The sequence below is a fragment of the Engystomops pustulosus genome, chromosome 6 (genome assembly GCF_040894005.1).
Source record: "Engystomops pustulosus chromosome 6, aEngPut4.maternal, whole genome shotgun sequence".
NCBI lineage: Eukaryota > Metazoa > Chordata > Amphibia > Anura > Leptodactylidae > Engystomops > Engystomops pustulosus.
The window spans coordinates 148,123,106-148,143,459 of record NC_092416.1 but is presented as its reverse complement, the minus strand read 5'-3'; the positions used below and the strand labels follow the sequence as shown (position 1 = coordinate 148,143,459).

At 40.8% G+C, this 20,354-nt stretch overlaps 1 protein-coding gene across 1 annotated transcript in view; it reads left to right on the top strand.

Annotated features, from left to right (window-relative positions):
• LOC140064631 (inactive phospholipase C-like protein 2) overlaps nucleotides 1-20,354 on the top strand; it is a 66,251-nt gene that overhangs the window by 21,256 nt on the left and 24,641 nt on the right. The window contains exons 2-3 of the mRNA XM_072111707.1: nucleotides 12,982-15,462; nucleotides 16,501-16,704. Coding sequence (XP_071967808.1) covers nucleotides 12,982-15,462; nucleotides 16,501-16,704 — 2,685 coding nt within the window. The remainder of the gene's footprint in view (nucleotides 1-12,981; nucleotides 15,463-16,500; nucleotides 16,705-20,354) is intronic.

Here is a 20,354-nt window from a genome sequence, read left to right as displayed (position 1 = left end):
GTAAGTGCATTGTCTTGCAACACAATTTGAAGTTTAAATCCCGCGCTTAGTCCGAATCAGTCGGGTTGTCAGACGGCCACTCCCCCGATTTGTGTGAAAGTCGTCGCGATTGCGCCAAAAACCCCTGCTAAATTCAGCGCAAATGAGAAATAGTTGGGAAACCCAACGGAAATGCGGTCCATGGACCCTTAGTAAATGTGCCCCCTTGTGTTTTTTTACAGTAACATGCAAAAGGTGTGAAAAGAGAATGCTTTCAAAATCAATCGCCACCATGTATTCGATGTGACCACTCTTTACCTTTTCCAACAGTATCAGTTCTTCGAGGTATGTACAGATACTGTGTGCAGCACCTACCTAGAAGAACTGTTAGGGGCACATTTAGTTACCTGTCCTACGAAGTTCCCCGAAAGAGCATTGTCCAACAATAATGCACTGTGCTACAATTCACTAAGATCGTGCGTCCAATATCCTGCATGTGTCACTTCCCCGCTCAGGTCCTCTTCCTAGTGTATGTAAGTGCATTGTCTTGCAACACAATTTGAATGTTAAATCCCGCTCTCAGTCAGAATCAGTCTGATTGTCCGACGGCACGCCCCCCAATTTCTGTTGCCTGAAAGCCAGCACAGCTGTGCCAAAATCCTACTGAGTGTGACACAATCCCAGCAGAGACACCTCTCAAAGCAGCGCAAACCCGAAAACGTCGGAAAGTCTGATGAAACTGCGCGCATGGACCCTTAGTAAATAAGCCCCATACTGTTTAAAAAGTAAAGAGTGGTCATGCCAAATTAGATCTTTAAAGCATTTTCACTTTGGTAGTAAATATACCGGCCATGAGGCGAGTTGAGCCTGTTGCCTCAGGTAGCACTGCCTGCAGCTGGATAGGGGGCAGCATCGGGGGCACATTTATCTGCTACAAATCAGGACCTGCCACTTAAAACTAGCGTCTATTCATACCTGATGTTAGGATGGGTGTGAAAAAAAAATTACCTGATTATATTACTACTGAGTGGGGCAGATGGTGGGTTCATCGCTGCTCATGCTGACCAGAGGTGTGCAAAAAGTTTTTGCTCTTAATAAATCACAATACAAATATATATTACACAATGGAAGCCAATTGCATACGTTTTCCGCCATATAACTCTATAAGGTTACAGAAATCTACAAAACTGTATGCAAAATAAAGGATTTGTACAAACATCCTTACTGTGACTTCTAATGTAGCTGTAAATTACTATAAGGGGATCATTATCCCACCTCTAATCCATTAATGGTTGTACCTGACGAAGGAAAATGACATCCTCTCCGTGTGAGCCCGGCTTGTAGTGTTTCTGGCAGGCATGTTCACCTGACCCCCCTGTTGTACGTGGGCTGGGGATCCTGTTCCCCCTCTGTGGCTTGTGGGAGCAGCGGCTCACGTCAGCAAGGCTATTTCTGTCGGTTCAGACCTCTGAGTGTATAATGCGGTTTGATTTGTGCATCTTTGCATGGACATTGGAGAATTACTTACAGATGCCAGACACGCCATGAGGAATATTAGGCAGGGACACAACCCTTCTCCATACACCACTGTAAGCAATGCCATTATGACCCCACGCCACATCATACCTTCTACCCACACCACCACGTGCCACACCATCGTGCAGTCGCAGCCTGTAATTGAGGCACGTGACAGCGTTTTATTTCTTCTTTTTCTGATCTCGATAGCAATAAACTGTGGCCTCCCCACCAAGAACCACTTATTTTAACACACATTAAAAAAGAAATCCATTTTGTCATTTCTTCTTCTTTCAGAAGGCGATATGGCTCTCGTGCCTCGTCCATTACAGCACGCACCGGCTGCCTCCAAGTTTAGTTAGGTCTAATGGGTTTCGATAATGAGCCTCGCTATAAGTGGGAGGGGGATAGGGGTGTTAACCATGGAAACACAGAGATTTTGTTAGGGGCTTCTGTGAGTGTAAAAGGCTTCCTATGTGTAGAGATATTGATTTTTAGAAAACAATAAGGGCCAGGGCTGCATATTACTTCAGGTCCTAAGAGATGGGTCCCCAGAATGAATTTCTATAATCTTACTTTAACAGGGAGACTTTATTACCAATTTTATATTAAAAAAATTGGTGAAAAATGGCATTTTCCACTTGTCATCTTGGAAGGATAACTACTGTTCCAGGGATCCCTATCCACCAGTTCTGGCATCCAGAGGCTATCTTTCAGGGTCAGTTAGGTACTTCTGTGCCAGGATCTATGGCAGAAATGGGACCCCCGTCATAAAACCTTCAACTCTATATAAGTTCTTAGGAAACAGATTGGTATTGTCACTGTACTATGTCTGTCTCCCCAATCCTGCACCTAATATGGGCAAATCACCGTACAACCACCCCTTTCCTGCATATATGGGCTCAGCACAGTACTACTACTCATTTTCTGTATATACAGTATGTGCAAATCACTGTGCAACTACTCCTTTCCTCCATGTAAGGGCAGAGCACAGTACTACTACTCCTATCCTGCATATGCAGTATAGGCAAATCACAGAGCCACTACTTCTATCCTGTATATATGGGCACAGTACTCCTACTACTATCCTGTATATTTGTGCACATCACAGTACATTTACTCATATCTTGGATATATGGGCACAGCACAGTACTACTTTTATCTTATACATTAGTAGTCACAGCACTACTATTTCTATCCTGTGTATATGGGTACAGCACAGTACTACTACTCCTATCTTGTGTATATAGGAACATCACAGTACTACTCCTATCTTGCATATTTGGAAACAACACAGTACTTATAATCCTCTCCTGTGTATATGAGCACAGCACCATATTATTCTTATTATTTATTTATTCATTTGTGCTGTACAATCAATAAGGGGTTTACATTAAGGCTACATTGACACGATGTATGGCCGCCGTACCATAGTATGGCGGGCATACATCGGCGCCGGGGAGAGGAGCAGGGGATGAGCGCAGCTCACCCTCGCCCCTCTCCATAGGAATACATAGCGCATGACGCTGTATCATGTAGAGAGATAAGACATGTCCCATCTTTCTATGGGCTACAGAACGGTATGGTGCCGCATGTGTGCTGCACTGTACCACTCCTGTACTGCACCGTGAGGCCAAAGAAGTGTATGGGAGACATATATACATCGGCCCTATATACGTCCCCCATATGTTCATGTGAATGTAGCGTAAGACAAGAAAAAGTACAAAAACTACAGCGATCTGGAAAATGGTGGAAGGAGGACCCTGCCTTTGAGGGCTCCCAATCTATATACTAATACTCTTAGACCTCGTGAATGTGAGCACCGATGTCCATAGGAAGTGACTACCAGCGCCACAAAGATGGGCAGGAATAGGACCAGTATAGTATATACCTGCACCTGCTGCTAATTGGCTGTCGGAGCTAATTTCCAAGTTACCGCATGTAGTATTTTTAATGACCAATCTTATGTCCCTCTAGGAGATCCTTGTTGACACATATTTCTTACTGCTTCTCATCTCACTAGGATGCAATTGAGATGATGTCCCAAAACAGAGCCCAAAATCCATGACTCTCCCACTGAATAGGGGATGGTTGGGAGGAATGCTTATTCGCGTCTGGTTGTGAACTGTTGCACAGAAAAGGTGCTGTGGCCGGTGGAGAGTCTTAGTATTGTCCTAAAAATCCTCTAGATGCCACTTTAACTATTCATAATGAGTCATAATTGGAGTTGAGTTGCTTTCTTATAATGGAAAACTGTCTCTCTCCTACCAAAAATTAATCCTTGCTGTCCTGTTAAAATAATGATTTCCATTGCAGATGCTATTTACGGGCCACAATTGCAGCAATTCTGTAATTTGAGGTTCCTTATCATGTGTTTCACAGTTGGGTGAAGGACGTTCTCTTAACGGAGATCCTGTGATTAGTAATGTGAATGGTTTCTCTGAAACTAGAATTTTAGTCTTTGGGTCAAGGACATTGTACGCTTCATTATCCTTGTGTGATTTCCAGCGTAGGTTTCCAGCAGCTGGATGGAAAGAGCCTCATGTATCAATTCTTGTGGAAACCGTGAGTTTTCTGGAGGGAACCAGGGTTTGAGGGTCATAGATAACTTTTGAGGGTGTGTTCACATGTTCAGTTTTTCTGATGAAGTATTTGTATCATCAAGAGTGGATTGAAAAAAATAATTGTATGAATACTCATTTTATGATCAATGATTGCTTTTCATATCAAAAACTGTAGCAAAATATGTGACCATACCATGGCACAGTAATATCATCTTTTATATTTGTTACATGGTTTGTGAGCATATCCTCTAATTGTGATAGTAGCAGCATGTCTCGTAGGATCCTTTAGAAAGATCCATATCTAAGGAACCCATTCAGACTTAGGCTATATTCACAGTAACGCGTGTCCATCGTACCGTAGTACGGCGGCCCGGGGGAGAGGAGGAGGGGCCCCTCGCCATAATGATATTTGGCGCACAGCGCCGTATTCCTGAAAGAGATAGGACATGTCCTATCTTTCTCCCGGCTACGGAACGGTAGGGTGCCGCACGTGTGCTTCACCGTACCGTTCCCGTACCGCACTGTGTGCCCATTGCCGTCTATGGGGGACGTATATACGGCGTATATAAGTCTTCCGTATATACATCCCCCATACGGCAGTGTGAATGTAGCATTAGGGGAGAATTTATGACTGCTTCTACTCCAGTTCATGCCCTGTGCCTGTGTATATATTTAAAAACTGCACACGTTGATGTATAATCCCCCCATAGCCCGTTTCTGGATTCTTCAGATTTCATATGGAAACCATTGGATATTGTATAATGGAGGTAGGCAGAGGCTAAATACTAAAATGGAGTATCTGATATGGGATTTTATTATAAAGGAAATCACTTATACCCTGTATTTATACACATATATTTAGTTGGGTTACCGTTGCATTATATTCCTTCTCATACTAAACTATTGTAGTCCAGCAGTCACAGGCAGTGCCGCCGTCCCCCTTCCTGTAGTCTGAATTGCAGGATGCTGACATTCCCTCTCGTATATATGCAGATGCCTTCTTGCTGACCTGTAGGGATTCTATGAGCAGCAGATGTGAACCTTCCATTGTTCCGGTTTCCATTTTTACTCTACAGCACCCCATCCTCCACTACTCAGGAAGAGGCCCTGACGTAAGGATCCTGTGCTCTGGAGGTCATTGGATCAATTCATTATGACCTAAATAATAATGAGAAATAGAAATTTGAAACCAGATGTGGTGATTGTGAGAAGTGTAGAAGATGTGTATTCCAAACATGGATGAAGCAGATGAAGTTAAAGGAACACTCCAATCAAAGCTGATTCATTGAATAATGAATGGCGCAGGGCCTGAAGAGAGGAGCAGGACTCATTTTCATTATATTCTTAGAACCTGGAGTCCAGGGGTTAGACAAACTCTTTGCTGCCTGAGGCGAGCTATAGAATGGCACCCCCCCCCCTTCTGCCTCCAGTAGTTGTATATCAGGTTATTTTTTTAGTAAGTGGGTTTTCCATGGTGTGTCTTACATTGGGTGTGAAAAGACATTGGGGCATATTTACTAAGAATGTAAGAAACTGCACTAAAAGTGCTCTGCCCGTGTATAATGCGGGTGCGCCAGATTCATTAAGAACTTGCGCCAGAAATCATGAATCTGCCGCTTCCCCACACTGGCCCGACAGAGTTTACTAACTTTGTTGTGGTGCACCTTCAATGTAGGGCGTGCAACTGACTCTGCATGCTAAATCTGGTGCACTGTCCGACTGAGCACCGGAACACCCCCTAATTTTTGTCGCATGGAGGCCAGCGCAGCTGCACCACAAACCGGTGTACCACAATAGTGGTGCGGAGACTTCTTAAATACCTGTGTAAGCATTTTACACTGGAAAGAACGTGCAACGTCCAACAGAAAACTGTCGCAAAGCCCTTAGTAAATGTCCCCCATTATTTTTAAGTGTCAGGTTCTGCTTTTCAGCAGGTGACTGTATCTCTGATGCTGCCTCCCATCTTTCTGCAGGTGCTGCTGCCTGAGGCAAGAGACTCAACTTGCCTCATGGCTGATGCACCCCTGCTGCAGTCATGCTTCTTCCTTCAGAACCTGCAAAATGTATAATTTAGCCTTGACTGGAGTGTTTCATTACACCTGGCCTCTACTCACTTATAAGTAAAAAAGATGTCCCGACACAAAGTCGGCTTGTCTTTATTGTGCAGCAAAAGACAAAATACAGTACTCTGTACAATTATAAGAATCCTAGGATCGCAACAATCTGCTATGCTGAAGTGGGCACAGAATTGAATGAGCTGCAATGCCAACCGCTATATATGCACTGATATATGGTCAGATTTGGGCATCGCCCTGAGTTTTTACATCCAAATTTTGCTTTGGTTATCTGGACACCACCAATGATCTTGTAGCATCTACATCCCCGGTACGGTTTAATATGACAAAGGGGCTATGAAGCTCTCTCAGACTTTATAATCTTTGCACAGAATACGTTTTTTTTAAGACTCCATGTTTGTCTGACTTGAAGATTGTGATGTTTTTTGTTCCAGTAATCTTCCATCCTCATCCCGTGCTCCTACTCTCTGTCAGTCATTGCCTGATCACACAGAGCGCCTCTGACAGATGCACATCACATCTTCGGCATTAAACACTATGTACAGTCGTTGCCTGTAGGTTTCACACATCGGCTCCCCACAACATGCAGTCTGTTGACAAGCCTGGGGCTTCCGAATCTTAGATGGATGCCTAATATTTCAGGATTGGGGATGGAACGGACCTGAAATGTTTTTATAATAAATTATTACTATCAAACCTTTAAAACTAAATATGAAATCTAAATCTACAGTAGATTTATATATATTGATCTGATTGATTTGCAAAGGGTATCTGCACATGGTCAGTATTTGATCAGTATTTTGCATCAGTATATTTAAGCCAAAACCAGAAGTGGAAGCTATATAGAGGTGTAATGGAATGATCTGTATGTGTTACATGTTTTCAACCATTTCTGGTTTTGGTTTACAAATACTGATGTAAAATACTGATCAGATACTGACCATGTGCAGATACCCAAAGCTTTGCTTAGTGAATCTATTTGCCATTCTAAATTTCTTGAATTTTGGGCTACATGATTCGTGAGTTTGTATATCCGTGGATTTATTTCCATTTGTTGTTTGCTTGTTGGATCTGTATCTATAACATTTTCCTGTTCTGGGTGGGGTACAGGAAGCCCCTTGTACTTTCATCATGGTTAATTCGGAGGTAAACATATCCACAGTGCTGGGCTATAAGACCATTATCTTTATTGGAAATGTCAGAAATTGGTTGTTTGCTAATGTGTATCCGGTGTCTCCCGCTTCACTCGAATCCCTGTCTCCATCTCCGGTGGTCATGATTTGTTTTAGTTGATGTAACGTGGAGCCCAGAGAAGTTTCTAGTCAATTTGTGGCTAAGATACAGGACAAAGAATTGAATCACAATGGATAAGGTTACAGAGTTGGACCTGGAACAAGAAAGAGATTATAAAGTTTGGGTTATAGCCAAATGAAATCTTATATCTAATCTGTTATTAAGGACTTGTTCCATGGAAATGTTATTAATGGGTTTTTTAGCCCAGAAAGTGCAAATTAAAGAAAGTTCTCAAATCTTATCACTTAGTGGCGATAACATGATAAAGATGACTTTTAACCCCTTACTCTGCAATTTCCATCAGTTTTATGCTGCTTCTGCTATCACTACTCACTGTAAGATTCAGCTCTGTGATCCTGATTCCTCTGTGCTATGCTTGTGCATGAAGCTGTGTGCTGACAGTGTGCTTAATTACTGTAGGTACAGGGTTTGGCTACACTTTCATTCAGCTTCTAAAGATTCTACTAATATCTGATCCATCTCATCTCTCCTTTTCATTGTGTCAGAGTCATGCTATCTTGCCTAACCAATATAACAAACACACTCAAGACTGCCCCTCCCACTCGTGCTCATGTGAGAGGAATCTGACATAGGAAGTTTATCGTCATATCCAAGGACAACCAAAATATACAACATAAGCACTGCTAGAGACAGGTTAAAATGATATCTGTGAAATGTTGTAAACATTGGATTAGAGAATGTGTTATTGGCAATCCTGAGTGTATTTAATAATTTTCTTGTCGTGGGAATAACCCTTTAAATTTATTTTGCACATTTATAGACCAAATACCTACTGTATTTAATCATTCCTGCCAGGTAGGACAGGGTAAGCCAAGCTCTGAACTGAGCCCCCTGTTTCCCCTCGCTATAACTGGAAAACATGGAACACAGATGTATGCCACCCCTGTGCAATCCTAGATGTACAGATCTATATGTAGTGAGCCCCCTCTAGTGGTGGCTTCCAACAGTCAGAATCTTATTGTTTATCACGTCATAACAACTGATCTCGGAGCTCATAGTCAATGTACATCTGAGCTAGATGCTTTCTCTAGATTCTTTTTCTGTAGAAGTAACCATACGTCACATACTTTAGCAATTCATGCAGCTCCAAACTGTGTCTGGTACTTAGGTTGTTTAAAGCTGTAAATAAATTGTATATGAAATTATAGAGACATTTGTGCCAAATTAGTGGGAAGTTACAGAAAATGGCTCCTTAAGTGAGGAATAGAATGTTCTTTTACTGCAGTGGTAAAGGAAAATGATGTATTTCGATATATATGTGTCCCCAACATAAACCCATATGTCTGAACTGAGTTTCAGTAAAGCAATGACAGTAGATCTTATACCTGATTAATGAAAGTTGTCACTTGTTTGGTGGGGGGAATCTTAGGATCAATGTTTTATAGCACATTGTCACCTGTTTGTTTGGGGCCTATGGATCTGAGCATGAGATGACTTTTTGTTTGTGTTCCACCCAAATCTTCAAAGATCTGTCAATTTTACGGGGTGACTTATAAACCATATGTCTATATTCAAATATAAGTAAACCTGTAAAATAATATCTACAGGGTAACAATTCTCTTTTATTTGCCTGTTTGCCATAAATGTTTGGGTGCATTGTTCACTTTTTGACAATATCCTATCTGTCTCAATGATTTTTTTGGTATTGTATCCTGCCTTTGAGACCAGTATATTAAATGGAATAATTGCCAAATTGTTCCACCCAAAATTATTCTGAGCACCTACCTTTCATCATGCAATGGGTAATAGACCCTAAGACCCTACTGGCTTCCAAATTATTTTATGCTGAATCTCTAGGGTCCAGTATTAGGATAGAGCCTGGGCCTATTGGAGCTGCCTCTGGTGGGCCCATCCGGAACCTTATGGAATATGGTTTTTCGATTTTTATTGAAAAAAATCTGCTCCATCTTCTTTTTGTTGGCAGAATATTTATAGTAGAGAGGAAGGTGACTAAGGTAATTAAGGTAATGGGTGAATTAGAGTACTAAGACAGGTTATCATCTTTGACATTATATGATGATTTAATTACAATGCAAAAACACTGAAATAGATAGCACAAAGATCTTTTAATGTTTTTACACCCAGTCGAGCATGACTGAAATTGGGGGTTGTTCACCATCGTCGTAGTCGGGGATTCTTTACAGTAAGAGCAGTGAGACTATGGCACTCGCTGCCACATGATGTGGTGTTGGTTGATACATTGGTTGATGCATACAGTTTCACAAGGGACTTGGATTCTTTTCTTAGGAACTAGATTCTTGTGAACGATTGATCCATGGATGTCATAGGGACTGCCATATTAAGAGCTGAATTTTTCCTCCACAACATGGGGACCCTAATGTAGTATTATTTACCGTGTTACTATATAGTTTTATGGGAATAAATTTGCTTTAATGTCAGATAATTGCCACTAATAAATTGAAGGTAACCTATAGGAGCACATAGACTGTTACTTGAACCAGTGAGTCCAGTATCTAATATAGTGTAAATTGATGGATACTACCCAGTTTATAGATATGGAGACCAGTTCTATTCTTCATTAGACAATTATTTTTGGAAGTCGGGTGGGTGGTCCCATTTCTGAATTTCAAGTGTTTGTGAAAAAGAATAAGCAATGAATTTATAGCTGCTCTCTGGATATGGGTCAAGGAGGAAATGTTATGACGGAGGCCGCTTGCATGTCTGACAGCTATACGTATTATACCATATAGAAATGATCTCTGTTTATATAATAATCATGAGCTGGCCTTTACAGTTTTTCAATGAGCGTCTGGGATTTATTATCGACGGGAAGTAACAATCATATTCATTTGAGAATGCAATGTCTGGAAATTCCTTTACTTTGTAAACCCAAAACCATGGTCTTATATTTCACCATGCAGCTGCCTTAACCGCATTTGAACAAATCCTTTTTCGTTATGAACTCCGATCTGGTTTTTGGATTGCCGTCTACTGCCCTGGTTATGGAACCCCTCACTGTGCCATCACTGGGTTAATGGGTATAAAATCTAAAAGCAGACTGCCTGTTTGTTCCAGTGCTGGATCATTAGCTAGCAATCTCTGCTTATCTCACTGTAAACGGGCTCATTAGTTCTGCTTAATCTGTGGGATTTAATGAGGCCCACGGGGGGTGCTAGAGATGCACGTCACGGCTACAGCCGGATTAAGTGGCAAAAGGACAGTTTTGTGGGTCTCTCTTTCCGTCTATGACGCTGCGCTTTCAAAATGTATATTTCATTTTTATAGGTGCTAAATATTGGGTTACAACTAGAGTTTAGGCATTTTGGGCCTAAAGGGTTAACAATCAGCGGTAAATTGTTTAAATGCGGAGGTTACTTCATATATTTTGAAGATTAACCATCCTAATACTCGCCGCAGAGAATTCCGCTATTCTATTTGGTATCTTGAGGGTAAAAAACGGTTCGCTCATTCACTAAGCGTATCACAGCGATGACTCATGGTATCTACTGCTCTCGGTTCTTACTAGTTTGTATTGAGTGGTCTCTTTGAAGCCGTGATATAGCCTAAAGTATTCGACAACTGCAGCAAAGCTTGGAATGCTAAACGGCAGGAATAGGCAGGTAGATGTTTATGTGCATCTATATTTATAGAGGTTTTCTCGAGAGACGTAAATGTGTACGATCTGCACAGTACTGACTGCTGTCATCTCTGCCGGATGATATAACTCTTTCCTAGCATTGCGTTCTGTCACTTTTTCCATATGTCTCCTTCACACCATATTGTATACCCATTTCACATAGTCAATGGCCAACTAGGCAGCACGAATCGGAGGCATCAAAACAGTTGGACCAATTTGAACCAGAATGAATGGCATATGCTTAAACCAGCTCAACATATACAATTATTTATTCTGTTCAGTATAGGTTAGCTATTTGCAAGCCATCAGCAAGCAGGCAAGATCTTATTAGAACCCGTATTGTGAGGGAGATTTATCAGAAGTGTCTGAGGTAAAACTGTTCTAGGTGCCCATGTTAACCAATCAGAGCTCAGCTTTAATTTTAAAAACAGCTGTGGAAAAATGATTGGAGGCCATTGGCAATTAGAACAGTTCTTCTTTCAGACATTTCTGATAAATTCTCCCCATACATATAAAACATATTAATATTTCCTCTATGGCTTAAAAAGACACAATGGGGAAGATTTATCAGTAGTGTCTAAGAGTAAGATTGTTCTAGTTGGTCATGGCAACCAATCAGAGCTCAGCTTTCATTTTATAAACTGCTGTGGGAAAATGAAAGCTGAGCTCTGCTTGATTGCCATAACTAGAACAGTTTTGCTCTTAAGACGCTTCTGATAAATCTCCCCCAATAAATGTACGGTATCAATATATGTTGTTTATTAACCTGTTATTGATTGGAAGGCAAAGCTGACGGTAGAGGCTACAGGAAGGGGAAGATATGGGAAAGCAAATATATGTCTAGTGAGCAAATGTATGTCTCTGTCAGAGCTTTGAACTGTATTGTCCTCCTGTGGATACTGATACAATTTAAGGTGATGCAGGTCAGCTTTGTGCGTCTCTGTGTTTCCTTTAACTGGCTGTTAAGCCAATACCTCTTCTTCATCAAAGATGGGCATAATTCTCAAATGGAATAGTTGGCTGGAGAGTGATGATCAGAATCAGGGTTATGTAGTTTAGGAAAAGGACATTATAGAGGACCCCCTCCCAATATTTCTATTTGTTACCATAAGGCCTCATGTGGGCGTTGGCCATGTGCTAACCGCACAAACTCTTTTGCGGAGCCCGTCTTTGAGTTGAGGGCCGTCACTTGCTATGTACATCTGTTGGGTGAGTGGCACTCGTACGCATGAGGTCTAACAGCGAGGCATCTTCTCGGTCTAGAGGAAAGGTTTTTACACCAATATAAGAAAGGTACAAACCTTGTAATTCACTTAAAGGACATCTACCACCACCACCAGGATTGTAAACCAAGCACAATGACATACTGGTGTGTGCCCCCTCTGGCAGGATCCACTCTTCTTTAAGATTTTTATGCCCTGATTTTTTTAAGGCTTTTAAACTATGCAAATGAGCCTGAGGGGCTTTGGGCTCAATTGGCGTGAATGGATCCTCGAGCCCCTCAGGCTCATTTGCATAATTTTAAAGCCTTTTTTTAAAGGTAGCTAAAAGAACAGTTGATCCTGCCAGAGGGGGTCACACACCAGTATATCCTAGATTTCTGGAATTGCAATTAATGTTTTTCTCTCATCAAAGATGACTATTTGATTGTGTATTGGCTTTTGTCTTCTCCTACGTCAACATTGTGGGATAGATAGGTCTTGTGTGAACAGTATGTTTCGTCTTTCAGCAGCTCTGGTATATTACAAGATTTTTACAACTGGGTTGAAAACAAGGTTGTTTTAGGACAGATATTCCTGTTAATACTTGACAGGTTCTTTCTTATTCTTGGCAGTCAGTTTGGCTTTATTACTGATCCATGTGACTTGTGTGAATCTAAGTATTCTGATGTTTTAGCATCTGCTCTCTAATATAATCATCATATTTTTGTTTCTAGGATGGATCCCGTCAGAAGCAGAAGAAGACAGTGTCATTCAGCACAATGCCCAATAACCGCAAGATCAACAGCACCGCGGCTTGCATCTCCTTCATGATGGAAGGTTGTGAAATGAAGAAAGTACGCTCCAACTCCAGGATGTATAATCGTTTTTTTCTGTTAGATCCAGATATGCGTTTTCTCAGATGGGAGCCTTCAAAAAAAGATTCAGAGAAGGCTAAACTGGAGATCAAATCGATTCGCGAGGTTCGGGTTGGAAAGAAAACTCCAGTTTTACGAAGTAATGGCCTTTCTGACCAGTTTCCAGAAGAATGTGCCTTTTCTATAATTTATGGGGAGAACTATGAATCATTGGACCTTGTTGCCAGCACTGCTGATATTGTCAATACTTGGGTGATGGGTCTCAGGTATTTAGTTTCTTATGGAAAGCACACCCCCGATGTCTTAGGGGCCAATCAAACAAGTTTGAGAACTCTGTGGGTCTCATCTCTTTTTGAGATAGCTGATATAGAGAAAGGAGGACAGATTCCTTTGTCTAGAGCCATTCAGCTTATCAAGGGGCTTAACCCAGGTATGAAGACATCAACGGTGGAGTTAAAGTTTAAGGAACTGCAAAAAGCCAGCGAAAAATTTGGTGGTAATATTCCTTGTGATGTATTTGTAGAAGCATACTGTGAACTCTGTACCAGACCAGAGGTCTTCTTTTTACTGGTGCAATTTTCTAGCAATAAAGAGTATTTGGACTTAAAAGATCTTATGATCTTCATGGAGGTGGAGCAAGGCATGGAAGAGGTCAATGAGACTACATCTCTTGAAATCATCAATAAATATGAACCCTCCAAAGAAGGACGTGAAAAGGGTTACCTTACAATTGATGGTTTTACCCGCTATCTTCTATCTTCAGACTGTAATATTTTTGATCCTCACCATAAAGTGGTTTGTCAAGACATGACTCGACCATTATCTCATTATTATATAAATTCTGCTCACAGTGCATGTCAAATGGAAGACCATTACTGGGGCACTGCAGACATCAGTGGTTATATACACGCCCTTAAAATGGGATGTCGCAGCATTGAACTTGTCGTGTGGGATGGACCTGACAATGAGCCTCTAATATACCTGGGACTGTCTGTGGTAGCACAGGTGGCTTTTCGTAGTGTTGTAAGTGTCATAGACAAGTATGCATTTGAAGTATCAGATTACCCCTTGATACTTTGCTTGGTAGTTCATTGCTCTGTTCGACAACAACGTATGATGGCACAGTGCTTAAAGAAGATACTTGGGGACAAACTTTACAATGCACCACCTTGTCCTGATGACAACTACTTGCCTTCTCCAGAACAAATGAAAGGAAAGATCTTGATTAAAGGTAAAAAGCTGTCTCCAGATAACTTTGATTCAGAGGGAGATGTAACCGATGAAGATGAAGGAATGGAGATAGCCAGGAGACTGGGGCATGATGGACGAGAACATGTGAATGGAACTGGCCTCAGAAAACTGCGCCTTTGTAAAGAGCTTTCAGACCTGGTTAACTTGTGCAAGTCTATAAGATTTAAGGACTTCGAAACGTCCAAAAGGAGCCAAAAATACTGGCAAGTTTGCTCTTTTAATGAAGTAACTGCCAGTCGATTTGCCAATGAGTATCCTGAAGAATTTGTGAAGTATAACAAAAAATTCCTTTCAAGGGTCTACCCAAGCTCAATGAGAATAGATTCTAGCAATATGAATCCCCAAGATTTCTGGAAATGTGGTTGTCAAATTGTTGCCATGAACTTCCAAACCCCGGGGCTTATGATGGACCTCAATACTGGATGGTTCCGCCAGAATGGAAACTGTGGCTATGTCCTTCGTCCGTCAATAATGAGGGAAGAAGTATCTTATTTTAGTGCAAATGCAAAGGATTCCTTGCCTGGTGTCTCAGCACAACTACTACATCTCAAAATTATTAGTGGTCAGAACCTCCCAAAACCTAAAGGGTCAGGGGCAAAAGGAGATGTAGTAGAACCATATGTCTATGTAGAGATACATGGAATACCTGCTGACTGTGCAGAACATCGGACAAAGACTGTAACCCAAAATGGAGACAATCCTATATTTGATGAAAGTTTTGAATTTCACATAAATCTTCCAGAGTTGGCAATCTTGAGGTTTGTGGTTCTTGATGACGATTATATTGGCGATGAATTCATAGCCCAATACACTATCCCCTTTGAGTGTTTGCAAACTGGTTTTCGGCACGTTCCATTACAGTCCCTGACAGGAGAGTTTCTCCAGAACACCACGTTGTTTGTACACATTGCTATTACGAACCGGCGTGGTGGTGGAAAGGCCCACAAGAGGGGACTCTCTGTGCGCAAGGGGAAAAAGGTTCGTGAATATACTTCAACAAAGACGACTGGCATCAAAGCCATAGATGAAGTATTCCGGACGGCCACTCAGGCTGTACGCGAGGCTACTGATCTTCGTGAAAATGTTCAGGTAAACTGCTTACATCTTTCTTTTATTGCTTTTTCAAAGCTTTTATCAAATCCTTTTATGAAGAAAATGATGACTTTAGTGACTCTTTGTACACCACAATGGAATTATTCCTTCAGGTTTCTCCCACTATTTTCTCCTATGCTCCTTGTGCTACTTTTCTTCCTTTCTCCTGCTCTAACCTTTTAATTAAACATAAGCCGAATGGGTATTAAAATCTTGCTGTGCTCTCTATGAGTGTAATACAGAGTTTCTGAAATACTGGTCTGTAATTAGAACACGCGAACACTGGATCATTCTGAAACCCAAGCCTGTCCCTAGGTAACCTCTTCAGCAGGAGGCGTGTTAACGTAAGGGACACGGTTAGATTAGGTCAACTTCTTAATGCGGGTGGGCAACTTGAGGTAAATGTCCGGAGTTTTAGATTTCTTACTATCCAATTAGCAGAAGTTGTCTATCTTCCCTCATCTTTTGCTTTGGCGTAGATGTGGAGAAAAAAAAATCACATCCAACCCATTCACAGATATGTCCTACAATTTGCTTTATCCTTTCATGGTTGAGGTGCAAACTAGAAAAAAGATTTCAGATGACGGTTTTTAGAGAATTATGGAACGTGTTCTGGCTGTGTTTCACAGGCCAAATACGTTATATTAAATATCTCCCAAGAAATAGAGGAACCTTAAAACATGTCTTAGTTAACCCTTTACAATCTAGTCCCTGGATTGTCTAACCACAAAATAGAGAAGAATCGTAAACAGAAATATTCTCTAGGCAGGAAAAGAGTTAATCTTTAGACTGCTTATCTGTCTGAAATGGGCGGACCTCAGAAGGCTGTCAGATACGCCGCTCATTGTGGGAGAAAGAGAGGAAAAAAGACCAATATGTATAATTGTAAACTATATCATAAAGTTTACAATTATCTCCTGCTGAATTCATTTCTGAAATTATTTTTATTGATTTATTTTTTTTTTAAATTTGCATCACATTTTTGGGAGTCAGTTACATCTTTGTTAACAATCTCATGTCTACCTTTTTTTGCAGAACGCATTGGTGTCTTTCAAAGAGCTTTGTGGCCTGACCCCAGCTGCGAACATGAAACAGTGTATACTCACTCTGTCGGCATGGCTTCTCAACAGCGATAGTCCTCTCACTGTGACCCTCAACCTCCGCTCCCAATATCCCCTCCTGGAGGCACAAGGACCAGTGCCTGATCTCTTAAAAAAGGTCCTCACATCATATGAAGCGGTAAGTGTTCTAGTAATAGTTGTTTCAAGATGTTATTAGAAATTTATTGTAACATTACTCTAGTACTCTAGTAACTTGTAAATGGGTTATTTTACTCTAGTACAGCAGTATACTGTCCATGTGCCTCTTACTTCCCATATGTATGTCATTCTGTTCACATCCATGTAGCATTAAAACAAAAGAGGTCTAACCAACTAAAAAGGGTCACGTGAACTCAACAAAAACACTAGAACGAATGGTAACTATTTAATACAGGCAGTCCCTTACTTAAGGACACCTGACTTACAGACAACCCATAGTTACAGACAGACCCCTCTGACCTCTGGTGAAGCTCTCTGAATGCTTTACTATAGTCCCAGATTGCAATAATCAGCTGTAAGGTTACTGTAATGAAGCTTTATTGATAATCCTTGGTCCCATTACAGCAAAAAATGTTTAAACTCCAATTGTCACTGGGGCCAAAATTTTTTTTGGCTGGATCTACAATTATAAAATATACAGTTTCGACTTACATACAAATTCAAGCGGACCCTATCTTGTACGTAAAGCGGGAACTGCCTGTATATGTATACAGGCAGTCCCCGGGTTACATAAAAGATGGCTTCCATAGGTTTGTACTTAAGTTGAATTTGTCGAAACTGTATATTTTATCATTTTAGATCAAGACAAAAAAATTTTTGCCCCAGTGATAATTAGAGATTTAAATTGTTTTGCTGTAATTGGACCCAGGATTATCAATAAAGCTTCCAGCACCACCCTCAACACGTGTATCGGTCAACAAACCTTTGTCAAATCTTTTGGCAGTGTGATCCTTCTATTAACTCACTTGAGGTAATTAACTGGTTGGTTTGAGCCCAAATTCCAGGCCTCTTGCACTTGGCATTTTTTACTAACTACTATTGCTCTTAATACCTCTGAAGAGTAATCATTATCAGTAATCATTTATTCTTCATGTCAATTTTTTTGTATGTGATTGTAGTATTACATTTGGGACACACCTCAGTGTCATCTGTATTTATGCATCATTTTTAAGCAATGATATTAATTACCGACCTGCTGCCCGGCACCACTTTTTCCTATGTATTCATCCACATTATTATATTATCCACATTATTATATTATATTTGCTTATCAATAAAATTACTATTTTTATGGGATCTGTGGCCGTTTTCTCTACGTTTTTCATTTTGGAACTATTAAAAAGGGTCACGTAACTATAAAAATGCAATTTTCGGTTATCTCCTGAGAGAAGTTTTGAAAAATGGATGCTAATACGTTTATTTTAATTTGCCAGAATCCAGATCCATTCCATGTTATCTTGCTTATAGTATCGTTTTCTAATTGATTGTATAGGTGATGTCCATCCCTGACTTTTCCAGTAGATGAAGGGGATGGTCATGTAGCAGCTGACCTCCTCGTGTGCGTGAGCAGTAGCTGTGAGTCAGCAGAAGGCAGAATCATTACACTCATAGTACACACAGAGAGGGGGTCAGGTATTGTCAGCACTGTGGTTGGCGTATACACCGTATATAGAAGGTCGTATAAAAATAGACGGCTGGCTGTGTGGGATTTACATCTATTCTTGTAACTTCTATCGGCAATGATGAAGGGTGTATAACATTACAATGGCTGACCTTACACCACTTTATGTGTGGGCTCACTGAAGCAATCATCTGCTGGGAACGGCACAGGTTGTGGTTGTGTCTCTATTGCGCCAAATGTTCCATTGCTGATATTATCAAAGGCCATTCACTACCCATAATCCTTAGTGCATCGTGAAGCTTGGAATTCTTTTGTATCTCTTCTCAGTGGAAAACAGCACTTGCTACTTTGATGAATATTATGTAGTTGTGTATACTGCTATGCCTGAAACTCCCCCTCACCAAAAAATAAATAGAAAAAAAAATCTACAAGGACAATGAATAATAGACATAACGGGTAAATTGTTCATCAAGTAATGCATGTAAAAGACAAGATTAATGTGTTTGTTTCAAGATAAGTCATATGGTTCAAACCATATTGAACTGGATTTTCTTGGGCCCATCAGATAAAATTAGTATGGGGCCCACCTTTTATCATCCCCTAGGACAGTGATGGTGAAGCCTTTTAGAGACTGAGTGCCCAAACAACATCCAAAACTAAAACAGAATCCAAAAAATGTGCTGAAAAACCCAAACTTATACTACAGTATAGTATATATAAAAAAAAAAAAAGTAAATACTCACCTTTCTGACGCCCCTCACAGGTCTTAGCGGCAGGTCCGTGTGACTCTCCAGCGCCCAAGCTCTGAGGTCAGCAACCACTGTCATCATATTGTGTATGTCGCAGGTTGTGCGCTGGAGCGTCACATGGAGCTACTGGAAATGAATTGTAGTATTATGTATATTCAAAAAGAATATAAAATATGCCAATATAGTTCAAAAAAGGAGAGAAATTTAGATTATCACTGAAGGATTCTTCAGGGTCACCCTGAACAGGAAGAATTGTGAGGCCTGGAGCAGGAGCTACAGTGATAGTCCAACCCTACCCACGTGTGTACTGCAGTCTCAGGAAGACAAGGATGTGTCACTTTAAAATACTAAAGATCGTGGCAAGTCCTGGGCTGCCTGGATACCTTGAGTCATCATGTTTGAAGAACTCTGCTTCTCACCACCACTGTGCTGAGAAATAGACCCTACTAGCCTCCAAATCGGATTTTCAGTGGTGTAACTAGAAGCTGATGGGCCCCAGTGCAAAGTCTGTGCTAGGCCCCTGACTGTAATCTTTGGTTTAAAGTAATAGTCTTCTTATATGGGAAAGTGACACCATAAGAGCCCCTAAACCTCTTGGGCCCCGGTGCGACCGCAACCTCTGCACCCCCTCAAGTTACGCCCCCGCGGATTGTCTTCTGCTGTATCACTGGGGTCCACCGGAGGATCCCTGGGCCCTCTGGAGTTTGACATTGGGATCAGTGTACCATAAACCATATATAACAAGCGCAATCTGCTCTGAGAATACTTGGGGTATATTCACTAGTGTCAGCCTTCTGTCTGAAATTGGTTCCATACATCTATCTGAATGACATTGGTTCCATGATGCAGAATGGATGGATTTTTGCAAGCTCCTTTTAGATCAATTTGATAATCTCATGAATTCCTGCAAGAAACCTACCCCGTGCTATCACTCTCATTTTTGAGAAAAAAAAATTCTGTTTTGTGCAAACACAAATTGCTGTAGGGATTTTTCTTTTCAGGTCTTAAAAACCACCAAAAAATAAAATCTAGTGTGAGGGTTGGACGGTGGTGGGTAAATTTCTCCCCTTCTGTTCAGTCTGTTGGTTGTTGGTGTACTGTTACGCGTTACAATTCTATTTCTGACTATTTGGTTATTACTCTTGACCTTTATTGTGAGTGCCTCATAATTAACAAAAATGCTTATGGGGGCGAACATGCAATTATGGCAATTATAGTTGTTTACCATTATGGGCATGCACTTTTTACCTCTGCCTATCACTGTCTGCTGATTTTTCTTTTAATATTGTTTTGTCAGATTTATTTTAAAACTTGGTGCATATATTTTAAGTGAAAGTTTTTTGGGAATTTTTTTACATACTTCATGAAGTAAAGCATATTCTCTGCCTTTTCTTCTGCTCCTTCTTTCTCCTACAGCGA